General features: G+C 45.5%; 1 protein-coding gene across 1 annotated transcript; it reads right to left on the minus strand.

Annotated features, from left to right (window-relative positions):
- Positions 1-1157: 1157 nt before the first annotated feature.
- LOC109744785 (probable protein phosphatase 2C 14) lies at positions 1158-11548 on the minus strand. Its single transcript, XM_020303929.4, has 5 exons — positions 10913-11548; positions 3422-3799; positions 3185-3302; positions 2042-2265; positions 1158-1939 (listed from the first exon to the last, which is right to left on the minus strand). The coding sequence occupies exons 1-5, from the start codon at positions 11345-11347 to the stop codon at positions 1538-1540; spliced, it is 1557 nt and encodes a 518-aa protein (XP_020159518.1). The 5' UTR covers positions 11348-11548; the 3' UTR covers positions 1158-1537.
- Positions 11549-13298: the final 1750 nt, after the last annotated feature.

Raw genomic sequence — 13298 nt, forward strand, 5'->3', positions numbered from 1 at the left:
CATATAATTCTCTCTTTGCCCTAACAAAATCTACAAATGCGATGTGTTCTTACAGTCAATGATCAATGATCTCCTTCATTCAAGGGGGTTTTTATAGGAGCCGCTGGCTTTGTAGGATTGAATCCCATACAAAGAACTTTCGATGAGAAATCCTTCGTACTACTTTTGATTTTCCTGTGATGCAATCAAACAAACTCAAATCGAGCATCCACTTAAAACCTCTTGAAGAAAATCTTGTCTTTCATATGATGCAATCAAGCTGACGCAGTTTATCTGTCTTTGGGAGCTGCTGATTGAGACTGAGCTTGTGCCGGCCAATGAAGATAAGGCCATTTGGGCTTGGAATGTTGTTGGGGAGTACACAGCAGCTTCTGCATACAAGATGCTCTGGGAAGGGGGGATCCTATTCCAGCCGACTGCAGCGATTTGGAAGAGTTGGACCCCGTTTCCTGCAAAATATTCATGTGGTTGGCGATTCAATACAGACTTTGGACCTTGGACAGAAGGCTCAGGCATGGGTTACAAGAGGAGGCTTCACCCTGCTTTTTCTGTGATCAGGAGGAAGACATAATGTGTCTTTGCAAGGCATGTTTGGTATTTGTGCTTCTCCAAGGTGGACATTGATCTGGGCATGCTCCCTTCCCATCAGGACAGGCTACAGGATTGGTGGACTAGTCGGCGCAAGCAAATCCAAAAGGAGGAAAGAAAGGGCTTCGACTCATTCGTCATGCTTATTTGTTGGACTCTATGGAAGCAAAGAAATAATAGGGTCTTTCATTCAGGTAACATCCGTAGTGTGTTTGGCACCGCAGAGCTAATCTTTGCCGAAATCCGGCAATGGGCTCTTGCAAGAGGGAGAGGAGTTCACTGATATTGTGATTAAGCCGGAGTGGAGGGGTGTGGGATCGCCGGCCTGTGGTGGTCTCGCCGTTGTAATCTCTTGTACATATTTTCTCTCTTCTATAAAGTTAAGGTACACCTTTGGCAAACTCTCGAAAAAAAATATGATGCAATCAAACAAACTCAAATCCTTCATAATTCAAATGTGTTTCGTCAATCTACTGCAACTTTACAATCCCACACATCAAAAAATGCCCTAAAGGTCTATGCACAACATCCACCCTCATGATCGTACCAATACACATAAGCCCATGCGATTGTGTACAGAGGACCAAAAGTTGAAATGCATAACAGCCACTGTAATGGACGGCAATCGAATGAATATTACAGAACTGTGAAAACACGGAAGGCTTCTTCCTATAGGGATACTATTATTGTTACGAGACTAAACAAACATTAAGAACAAAATTATTACAAAGAAATATGGCAGGTCACACCAAAACCGAAGTGGTACTTCACAAATGACGAAAACTCAAGACCCTACTCGGACTTGCATGTAGAAAATAGCAAGCAGTGAATTTCAACGCGCTCATAAAAATAGGCATCAGGCTCAGAATTCTGAATGGGAGAATGGGAGCGCACTGTCAACACAGCACAAATCGCCCAACAAATGTTCAATCTCATGCAACACACAAGCTCAAATGATGCTTTGCTTTGTGCCTGAACCATCCTTTGTCAAATCTGAGACAGTAACTGGCTTCGCAACAGCATCAACAAGAGATAGCTCATTTGTATCTTTCACAAGTGCATTAACCACATCGGCAGATACTCCAGTGCTCAGTTGGACAACTGTCGAGTGCTTATCACCACTAACTTCTAGAGCATTTGCTAAATTGTTGGCTGCAGAACTAGATGGTTGATCTGCTTCATGTGTATTCAGGAAGAGACAAACAACAGCACAGTCATCAATTTTAGAAGTAGGGTACCTAGTACGCCAGGCACGATTAGCTGATTCAACCAGGAAGCGTGCTGCAGAAGCCCGAGAAGTAGCTCTGCTTATGATGCTAACAACTTCAGTGTTTGACAGCACATCCCACACCTAGAATTAGCAAACAAGTTAGATAATTGCATCATGTACCAGAAAACCTTCGACTTAGGAGTCTCTGGAAATGATATGGTATAACTCAAAACATCTGCTCACCCCATCAGTCGCCAACACGATAAATTCATCCTTCTCTGTGACACGGTGACAGGAGACTTCAGGCATAGAAATTAGACCATACTCCTTAAGACAGAAGTCTCCAAATGCCCTTGCCATGGCCAATCCAGGTGAGTTATACTTTGGCAGCCAAACACGAGCAACCTCTGGCTCCTCAGGAAGTGCAAATATTCTGCCCCTGCGTTGCCTGATCCGTTGTGCTTCACCTGAATAACAACCATGCCATTACATTCATATTAATAGCGTGTCAGAAGCATATAGCAATCTTCATTTAGAAGTGCCATCAATCTCAGTACAATACCTCACACGAAGTGTAGAAAAGGAAGAAAAAGAAGGCATAAAAACATAATTAACTTTTGCAAATATCATGCATGGCATTTCACCTGCAGTGCAGCATTCTTGCTGGTTGCTGCTAGAGCAACATGAAAATGGTTGCCATCATATACTCATATATGTACAATTTACAGAAATACTTCAAAATAATATGAAAATGGCTCTGTAAATTGTATATCTTGCAAAAAGATGCTTCAAAATATAGCTTAAGAGATGATGTCGATAAACATCTCTAAATAATCCTCCAAAGCATAGATGCATTTTGCTTTATAAGAAGCAAAAGCTACTCAGAAAAACTAAGGGTTTGGTAATATCCGTCTCGTTGACAGGCAGGTCTCACTTGAGTTTTTTAGTGCGCATTAGAAATTCAAGCGCCAACCAGAAATTATTGACCACTGCGTTACACTTTCACACGATAGTAACACATCACAACAAGCCTTGTTGCCTTGCCACACACTAAAACCAAAAAAAACTGATTTACGTGGGCACCCTGATAATTGATATATTGATATATATAAATAAGTTATATGGGCCCAACATTCAAATTTAGTCTGTTACACGGTAAAGACAAGAAAGGGTAAAATATTAACACAAAAATGGTAAGTGGTACATGGCATAAGATCAGAAATGTCACATAGGCAAGACATAAACAAGGGCACACAAATTATACTAGAGTTCCCAAGTCCACTGTCACAAAATCCCACACTGCATACATGATGATACATCTATTACAAGAAATTGGATATGAAAATGATAAATATATGGAAACCCTAAAGAGAATACGAAGCATACTTGGAATGTTAGGTTTGAGATCAACTGTCAACTGGACAGCAATGAGCTGACCATCTTCATTTCTAGTGCCTAAGATAGCTCTTGAGTCTCCCAAGTTGCCTATTATAAGATTATGACCCTACACAGCAAGATATATGAGTAAATCAATACTCTCAACACACTGCTTTTCACGAATATTTTAAACTGAAATTTAACATCAGAACAGAGTTTTGCATTAAAAATCCAGCGTATGGCTACCTGTTTGAGCACTGCCACTGCTGTAGTTCCACTGAAAAAGCAATCGATATTCTTGTGTAACTTCAGATCCCTGTCCATTATGTGAAAAGCCCGCAAGAATGAAGTTCTGAATGTTGTGAATATCTCTGGGTATTCCCTATCCTGCTCAGCTCCAACAGAAGTGGTGGTTTCTTTTCTCTCTGGGTTTACGGGCAAACCTACTTCATTTGTGTTGCCTTCCATGTTGCTAGCGGGTGCCTCTCTACCCTTATCTGTCCCCATATCCGCACCAAGCTTTACGGGTAGGAGATCTCTCACTCTCTTAGCAACCAAATGACCGTAAGGTCCATGACCATCAAACACACCGCAAAAAATGGTGTCATCTCTTGAACAGAAGTTCTGGCAAAAAGTAAAATATCTTATCTAAATCAATCATCTCATTCAGAACAATAACAACAGCAAACTGTATATGTTAAAAGCAGACTGAAGATGAATATGGAAAATATAAGCAATTTGTGGAAAGTCAGTCATGTTGCATGCCTGAATTAGGGCACTGATAAAGTATGTAGTCGAGAGTATGTGAGGAATTGGATGTGGGACCCATAATAATACAGGTGAAGCTCTCCTCTTCTTATTGGTTGCATGTCTTCAGTCGATACCTAGTTGGTACAATTTTCATATCCTAGTGCGTTAGAGCATCTCCAGCCACGCCCCCAACAGGCCCCCCAGGGCGACTTTTTTGGCGCCAGCGCCGAAAAAAAAACCCAGTCACGCCCCCAAGACACCGAAATCCGCCGGCTCGGCCCGTTTTTGGGCCCGGCGATCCCAGGCCGAACCCAGCGCACTGGGGGCGCTTGGGGGCTCCGGCGGAAGGGGAAAACACGCCTAGGCCACACTGTCAGGCGAAAAGTCCAAGGCAATCGTCCAGATTCGCCCCCCACCCCCACGCGCTCGGCCACCACCCCGCCGATCCCGGCGCCGCCCACCGCCCAGCACCTCTAGATATGAAGCAGCACAAAGTTTGTGGAGGAGCAACTCCACCTTGCTGCTACAATGTGTACAGCACAAGTGTTGAAGGAACAGCTTCAACGTGCTGCGCTAGATATCGCTCTAGAGGCGAATGTAGGTTGATAGGCAGCAAGAGTTCAATCCAGAACTCCTGGGGCACAAGATCTACTCCAAGATCTTAGATAAGAACAACAAGTTCTATTATAGGTAGGGGTACATAGTCTGCCTCCAAAGTAGAGGCGAGGACCTCTATTTATAAGGCTTTTGGGAAGCCTTCACATACTTCTACTTATAGCTGGAATACTCTAGAAAACATTATGTAAGTTTCACCATTCTACTCATAGCTACTCACAACTAGAAGACTCTAGAAAACAGTAGGTAGGATAGAAAAGAAAAGGAAAGAAATACTACACTAGAGTGGAAGCAACTAGAAGTAGCCAAACAGATCTGGCATGTGTTTTCTTTCTTCTCATCTAGTGTTCCTCATCATTCTCCCCTGGTTGTTTGGAACTCGCCCTCGAGTTATCTTCATAGAGCGCTTCTTCTGGATGGTAGAGAGTCAAGTCCGCAACATTAAAAGTGTTAGAGATACCCATGTCACTTGGAAGATCTATCACATAAGCATTATCATTTATCTTCCTCATGATAGAGAAGGGCCCATACCTTCGCTGCCTAAGTTTCCCTTTAACACCTAAAGGCAGCCTCTCTTTTCGGAGGTAGACCATCACTTTATCACCGACTTGGAATGATTTTGGCCTCTTTTTGCAATCAGCAAGTTGTTTATATTTCTGATTTTGTGCTTCCAAAGCGCCGCGAATCTCTTCAAATAACTCGGTGTAATTATCAGCAAAGGACAATGCTGATTTTGAGTTTCCCCTTGATGGCAGCTTCACCAGGTCCACCACATGTGTTGGAACTTTAATGTAGACAATGAAAAAAGGGCTCCTTCCTGTGGATCTATGCTTGGAGTTATTGTAGGAGAACTCTGCAAGAGATAAAGCCAAATCCCATTGCCCCTTTCTTTCTCCACAAATGCAACGGATCAGATTACCCAAAAACTTGTTCACCACTTCCGTTTGTCCATCTGTTTGTGGATGAGCAGTGCTAGAAAATTTCAATTCAGTGTTGAATTGCTTCCACAAAGTGAGCCAAAATGCAGCAAGAAACTTGCTATCACGGTCTGAGACAATGGACCTTGGAACTCCATGAAGTCTGACCACTTCTCGAAAGAATAGGTTTGCCACATGATGAGCATCCGTTGTCTTGCGGCATGGGATGAAATGAGCCATCTTAGAGAATCTATCCACGACCACAAATACAGCATCACTTCCTCGTCTTGTTCTTGGCAAGCCCAAGACGAAGTTCATAGAAATGTCCTCCCATGGAGCAACAGGAACAGGCAAAGGCATGTATAACCCTGTGTTCTGGACTTGGCCTTTGCAGGTCTGACATACGGGGCACCGTTGAACGAACTTTCCAGCATCTCTCTTTAGTTGTGGCCAAAAGTAGCGAGCTTCCAGGTTAGCGATAGTCTTGTCCCGTCCAACATGGCCACTAAGATCACTTGAATGGAGCTCTCTAACCAGCTTGTCACGTAGAGAACTTCTTGGAATGCACAAACGATCATTTTTGAAGAGATACCCATCTTGCATCAAATAGTCATCACCTAATGGTTGGCCCCTTGCGTGCTTTACCCAAACATGGCCAAAGTCTTCGTCACCCTCATACAACTCCTTTATTTGACCCATGCCCGGAAGTTCAGCTTCAAAAAAAGTCAAGAGGCATGCATGACGACTCAAAGCATCGGCCACTCTGTTAGTTATTCCAGATTTATGCACGATGAGATAGTTAAACCTCTCAAGATATGCTGCCCATCTTGCTAGCATGCGGTCAACATGCTTTTGATTTCTAAAATGCTTCAAGGATTGATGGTCGCTATAAACAATGAACTCTTTAGGCAAGCAAATAGACTTCCCAAGTTTTCAACGCTCTGAAAACGGCGTATAATTCTTGCTGATAGGTACTCCATTTCTGTCTAGCTTCACTTAACTTCTCACTAAAGAAAGCAATGGGCTTCCTTTCTTGAGATAGGACAGCTCCAATGCCTACTCACTTGCATCACACTCCAACTCAAAAGTCTTGTTGAAATCAGGTAGTACCAAGACAGGAGCTTGTGATAGCTTTTGTTTAATCTCATTGAAGCTAGCTTCAGCTGCTTCTGCCCATTGGAACTTTCCTTTCTTCAAACACTCGGTAATTGGTGCCATGATAGTGCTGAAATTCTTAACAAATCGCCTATAGAAAGTTGCAAGGCCATGAAAGCTTCTTACCTCAGAAATGGTCTTAGGAGTTGGCCATTCTCGGATTGCTTCAACCTTAGAATCATCAACACGAATGCCGTCACATGTTATGACGAATCCTAGGAAAAGAAGTTGTGTTTGCAGGAAAACACATTTCTTCAAGTTGACGTAGAGCTCATTTTCCCTTAGTACTTCTAGCACCTTCCGAATGTGATCAAAGTGTTCATCCTCATCCTTGTTATAGATCAAGATGTCATCGAAATAGACCACAACAAAGTGGGATAAGAAGGGTCTAAGGACTTGATTCATTAAGTGCATAAAGGTACTTGGTGCATTTGAGAGTCCAAATGGCATGACTAGCCATTCAAACAACCCTTCCTTTGTCTTGAAGGCGGTCTTCCATTCATCCCCGGGTCTTATACGGATTTGATGATATCCACTTCTTAAATCTAGCTTTGTGAACACTCTTGCTCCACTAAGCTGATCCAACATATCATCCAGACGAGGAATAGGGAATCTATACCTTACGGTGATCTTGTTAACGGCTCTACTGTCCGTACACATGCGCCAAGATCCATCTTTCTTTGGCGCGAGTAGGGCTGGTACAGCACATGGGCTAATACTTTCTCGAATGTGCCCCTTTTGCAACAATTCCTCCACTTTCTCCTTCAATATACCATGCTCCTTTGGGCTCATTCGATATTGTGGAAGATTAGGAAGACTTGCTCCCGGAATTAAGTCAATTCTATGTTGAATTCCTCTCATCGGTGACAAGCCATGTGGCTCCCCAAGTATGTTCTGAAATTCTGCCAATAAACCACGTACCTTTGCTGGAATTTCAACAGTCAGGTGCTCTTCTCCCTTTACAACAAGTGCATCACACAAATGTGCCTCCTTCAAGTCTTCCATAAACTCATGAGAGGTATGGGAGATAGTTAACATAGTTTTCCCCTCCTCCTTAGAGGTATTACCTTCGGGTTTGTTTGGTAAGATAATGATCCTTCTCTTGTTCCAAATGAAAGAGTAAGAATTTTCCTTGCCCTTGTGTGTAGTATCCACATCAAATTGCCAAGGCCTCCCAAGAAGAACATGGCTGGCATCCATGTCAACCACATCACACAACACATTTAAGCGATAATGCTTACCCAAAGAAAGTGGCAGGTTGCATTGTTTGGTGATCCTCATATTCACTCCTTTCTTGATCCATCCAATAGTGTAGGGATTTGGATGATCATGGGTTTCAAGCTTTAAATGGTCCACCAACTTCTGGGAGATAAGATTCTCGCAGCTGCAACTATCAATCACTAGTTTGCATACCTTGTCATTCACCGTGCATTTGCTCTCAAATATTTTCTTCCGTTGTGTGTCATCGAGTTGTGGTGTGGAACATAGGACACGCTGGATCACACATACCACCTCTTCACCTTCTTCTTGACAAACCTCTTGTCCGTCTACATCTTCAGATTCGTATTCTTCCTCATCGCTTTCACCATCATGGATAGTCGTGTTAACAAATTTCCTTAGTGGGCAGCCGCTGGATATGTGTCCCTCTTTACCACATTTATAGCACTTTGGGCCTTCATTTGCCTTACCCTTGCCTCTAGTTTGCTTCGGGATGGGCTGTTTTGTCTTTGGTGGAGTGGTCTTTTCTTCCACTCTATTAGGTTGGCTCCTAGATGAGCCTTCGGTATGAGGATATGGAGGATATGGAGCCTTAGTTGTCTTTCTCATCCTCACAAACCTCTCGGCCTTTAAGGCTAGAGCTTGTGCTTGATCAACGGACCAGATTTGTTGCATCATCAATCGATCTTGAATAGCATCATTGAGACCATTGATGTACCTTGCAACTTGTTGCTCTTCAGTTTCAGCAAGGTTGCACCTCACTTGTAGCCTTAGAAACTCCTCCATGTAATCTGAAACAGTCCTATTTCCTTGAGCACAATTTTGAAATTGGATAAATAGGATCTGGTCATAATCAGCGGGCAAAAATCTCCCTTTCAAGAGGCCTTTCATTTGTCGCCAAGTTCTAACACGAGGTTCTCCTCTGAGTCTGCGCTCCTCTTGAACGCGATGCCACCATGCACCGGCTCCTCCTTTCAGTTTGTATGCGACCAAAGGAACTCTACGATCTTCCGGAACCTCCATGACCTCAAAGAAAGTCTCCACTTCATATAACCAATCCAGGCACCCTTCAATGTCAACATTTCCATTAAAACTTGGGATCTCAGCTTTCACCTTGTATGTATCTCTTGCATACGTAGGGTTGGGTGCTCTCCGATATGCGTAGAGATTTGGCTCTTCAAGGGCATCATCATATTCTTCACCTTCAGAAGCCTCAACATAAATTGGCCTTCTTGAAGCACGTTGAACAACATGTTGTCGTGGCGGTCTTGCTCCAAGATTACCTCTCCTTCCTTGATGAACATCTTCCTCTTCTTTAGATGAATCTCCTTCATTGGTAGCAGGGGGGACACCCTTTCTTATCATCTCAACCAGCTGGTCAAATCTCCTATTAAGATCTTCACGCAGCTCTTTGATTTGTTGTTCAGCAGCATCCATCCTCTTCTCCAATTGCTCCATTGCTTGCTGCAACTTACTCTCGAAGAGGACAGTAAGAACTAGTATGGGTCAACGAGGCTCTGATACCACCTGAAGCAGCACAAAGTTTGTGGAGGAGCAACTCCACCTTGCTGCTACAATGTATACAGCACAAGTGTTGAAGGAACAGCTTCAACGTGCTGCGCTAGATATCGCTCTAGAGGCGAATGTAGGTTGATAGGCAGCAAGAGTTCAATCCAGAACTCCTGGGGCACAAGATCTACTCCAAGATCTTAGATAAGAACAACAAGTTCTATTATAGGTAGGGGTACATAGTCTGCCTCCAAAGTAGAGGCGAGGACCTCTATTTATAGGGCTTTTGGGAAGCCTTCACATACTTCTACTTATAGCTAGAATACTCTAGAAAACATTATGTAAGTTTCACCATTCTACTCATAGCTACTCACAACTAGAAGACTCTAGAAAACAGTAGGTAGGATAGAAAAGAAAAGGAAAGAAATACTACACTAGAGTGGAAGCAACTAGAAGTAGCCAAACAGATCTGGCATGTGTTTTCTTTCTTCTCATCTAGTGTTCCTCATCAAGATAGGCCATTCTCCGCCGGAAAAGAGAGAAGGTTTCGCCGCGGCAACCTCTCCACCACCTTCCGGGCGAGTTTTCCGGCGCTCCGAACCACGGCGAACCATGTGATAAAAAAATTACTATTGTTGAATTCGCGCCAAGCCACGGCGAATATGGGCCGATTTGCGCTGATATCGGGCCGATTTGCGCCGATATCGAGCCGATTTTTCGCCGAAAGCGGGCACATTTGCGCCAAAAATGGGCCGATATCGGCGCCTGGGGGCGACCTGGGGGCGGCGGCTGGGAACCCAATCGCCCCCAGAGCCGATTTTAGCGCCGGCTCGCCCCAAGGCGCCGATTTTTAAGCCTTCTGGGGGGGGGGGGGGGGCGGCAACGGCTGGAGATGCTCTTATACTTAGTACTAAAGTTGTCAAATCATGCAAGTCTAGTTCAGCATGCTGCCTAGGGAATTCCTCGAAGGTAAATGAGTTCCACAAACAGGTGAGATGTGAACAGTACATGTGGTACACTGGACATGCAGCCAAATTTGTAATCAAACATATGGAAAAGGAAGTAAAGGAGCGTCAAGCAGATAAGATCATCCAGCAAGAAGGGGAAAAAGAAAGGGAAGAATGGATAAGGATGAGAATCATGTGGAGCCCATCCAACATTCAAGTATCCAGCACAAAACCAATCATTGCACTTGAATTAAGCCAGGGGAACTGAAACTCTCTACCAGCAACATCCAATGACAATTCATTTCAAAGGAATATATAATGAGTCCAACTTCAATTCTTGGGAACTATAGGATTCGTACGTACACGGTGTTTCTTTCCGCATATTACATAAGTCGTACGAACATACACTGAAAAAGTGCCCGAAAACAGTCGTTGAGGTTAACATCGAGATCAACTCAATACTGACGAAGTAAATCCAGATCAAAGCAAGCGAGAGCGAAATTAAACCCAACCTAGAACCACGTTTAATTTCGATTACCGAGATCTATTCTAATCAAGTAAAAGTAAAATTATTACAGCATAAGAATTGGAAGGGGGAAAGCGGGTAGACAATTACTGTGTTTTACCTCCCAAACGATCATCGCGTCCTGGTTGACGCCCTTCTTGCCCTGCATCGTGTAAAGCGACGCAACAGCGCAGGCGCCATTGCCAGCAATCCGGCCGGGGATCCGCCTCAGCTCCGCCGCGAAGCGCCGGCCGTCCGCTGTCGACGGGATGGCCCCGCGTGGCGGCACTGGGCGCGGCTGCCTCTGAGGGGACGCGGCCCACGGGAAGCCAAGCACGCGGAGCACGCCGAGCAGGCAGCCGAGAAGGTCATCGAGACACCGGCCACCAGCGGCCGCTCCACCTCCTCCCACACCGCCCCCCGCGGGCGGAGCGGACGTGACCATGACGACGCGCGTGGCGAGCGCGACGGCGACAAGGGGCAGCTGCTGCTCCCCTCCGCCGCTAGGCCGCCGAGGGCTGGTACCCGACCGGCGTCCCGCGGCGGCTTCCACCATGCACCTGCGGTGGGCGCCCAGCGCCGCCCCCGGCCTTTCCCTCCTCCTCTACCCAACGATTCGCTCGCTGCCCCCGGCGACCGCCGACAAGGAAGTAGGCTGCCTGCTGTTGTTGGCGCAGGAGAAGAGATGGGAGTGGGACTACGGGGAGGCAGGCGCACACGGGACGGGATGGGAGCTGCTAATTAGAGCATTACTAGTAGAACCTTCAAACCCTCTAATCCAAGCAGTTTTAAGGGTCAAGAAGTGCCACTTTTTGACACTTTTAAGGGTTGAAAAACAGGGGCAAATACTAGAACCCTCAAACCCAACCCTTATAACGGAATATTCCGTCGAGCACTTCGGGCATTCCGTCGAGCACCTCGTGCACGACGGGCGGAGGGTCGGCGATTGGGGGCGCGGGCGCGGTCTTCGTCCGAGAGGTGGTCCTCTTCACGACCGGGGTCCTTTCCGCGGCGAGCTTGGCCACCGCAGCACCCTTTGGCCCAACCGACGACTTCCGATGGCGCTTGGTGGTGGGCGGCTGCGGCGGGGCGAGGGAGGAGGCGGGGGCCAGGGCGACTGCGGGCTGCGGAGGGACGACGTGCTGGCCAACACGCCGCCGCTTGGCGCCGAGGACGTGGGTGGCGGCCACCACCGACGCGACCTGCGCCTGGCTCGGGACGGGTGGCTGCTGGGCCGACGTGGGCGTCGCGGAGGCGGCGATTGGGGGCGGGGCGACAGGCGGGGCAAGGGAGGAGGCGGGCGTGAGGACGGGGGCGGGCGGCGGCTCCATGGCGCGCGGCGGCCGGCGGCGATTGGGGGCGGGGCGACGGGCGGGGCAAGGGAGGAGGCGGGCGACGAACCTGATTTTTCCCTCCCGCGCGCGCGCAACGGACAAATAGAGGTTGGGGTTGTTTCCCCTCTCCAACCCTCACTTTTAGAGGCTGGGAGAGCGACCCGGGCTCTAACCCTTAAAATTGTTTACAGGTTTAGGGGTTAAAGGGTTCTAGTCTTTGCGTTTTTTTTTGTTTCAACCCGTAAAAAGCGGTTATTTTTTAGGGTTTGAGGGTTTGAGGGTACTACTAGACATGCTCTTAACCCGACGAAGGATGTGGACTGACTAAAGGGGCAACACAAACAAAAGCAGCCAGGCAAAAAAAACGAGACAAGTCGAGCAACCCAGACAAATTGTCACTCTCTTCTCGTCTTTTCTTGCTTTCATAAATTATTTGATCAACCTCTATGTATAAAATGTGTGTTAGTCTTAAATATGCTTGTCATGTGATTCATGATGTCTCTTGCATGTTGCAATTATTATTCTTACGTGAGTATCATTAAAATTATCATACCTAGCTAAAAAGACATTAAAAATCGCTTGTTGGAAGACAACTCAATATTTTCTGGTAATACTATGTATACTATTCTTGAGTAATATGAACAGACTAACCTAATGAGAGGTTAAGAAACAAAATACCTTAACAGTGAAGTGCTTGATTATTGTAATTAGAGCATGCATGGCTAATACTATATACGGTTGACATGTCGTCGAGCCCTATCATTATTAATCGCAATCATGTAATAAATCTTACTGTAAGGTTGGCTATTAGAGTAGTCATGGTTTTATTTTATTTTTTGTCACGTTCATCTGTAGGTACTATTGTTGTCATCTAGAGGTTGTCTTATGTATAAGAGCCTACTCATTTAATCTTCTCCTTGCCTCTCTCATCTTCACTGTCAAAAAACGTATTTTATAGCCCTTGTTATACTTACTCTAAGGAGAGGGGTCGGTTACCTCCTGATATAGGCCTTTTCTCTTTTACAACTTAAAGGAAAATTCAAGAGGAACACACAAATCGACATTCAAAGACAAGTGCAATCACACAATCAATAGATAAGCAAACACAAGAAATCCACAATTATACAAGATCAACCAAACGAAAACTAGCAACTAGGGTAATGATGTAGGGTG

Source organism: Aegilops tauschii, chromosome 6 (genome assembly GCF_002575655.3).
Source record: "Aegilops tauschii subsp. strangulata cultivar AL8/78 chromosome 6, Aet v6.0, whole genome shotgun sequence".
Taxonomy (NCBI): Eukaryota; Viridiplantae; Streptophyta; class Magnoliopsida; order Poales; family Poaceae; genus Aegilops; species Aegilops tauschii.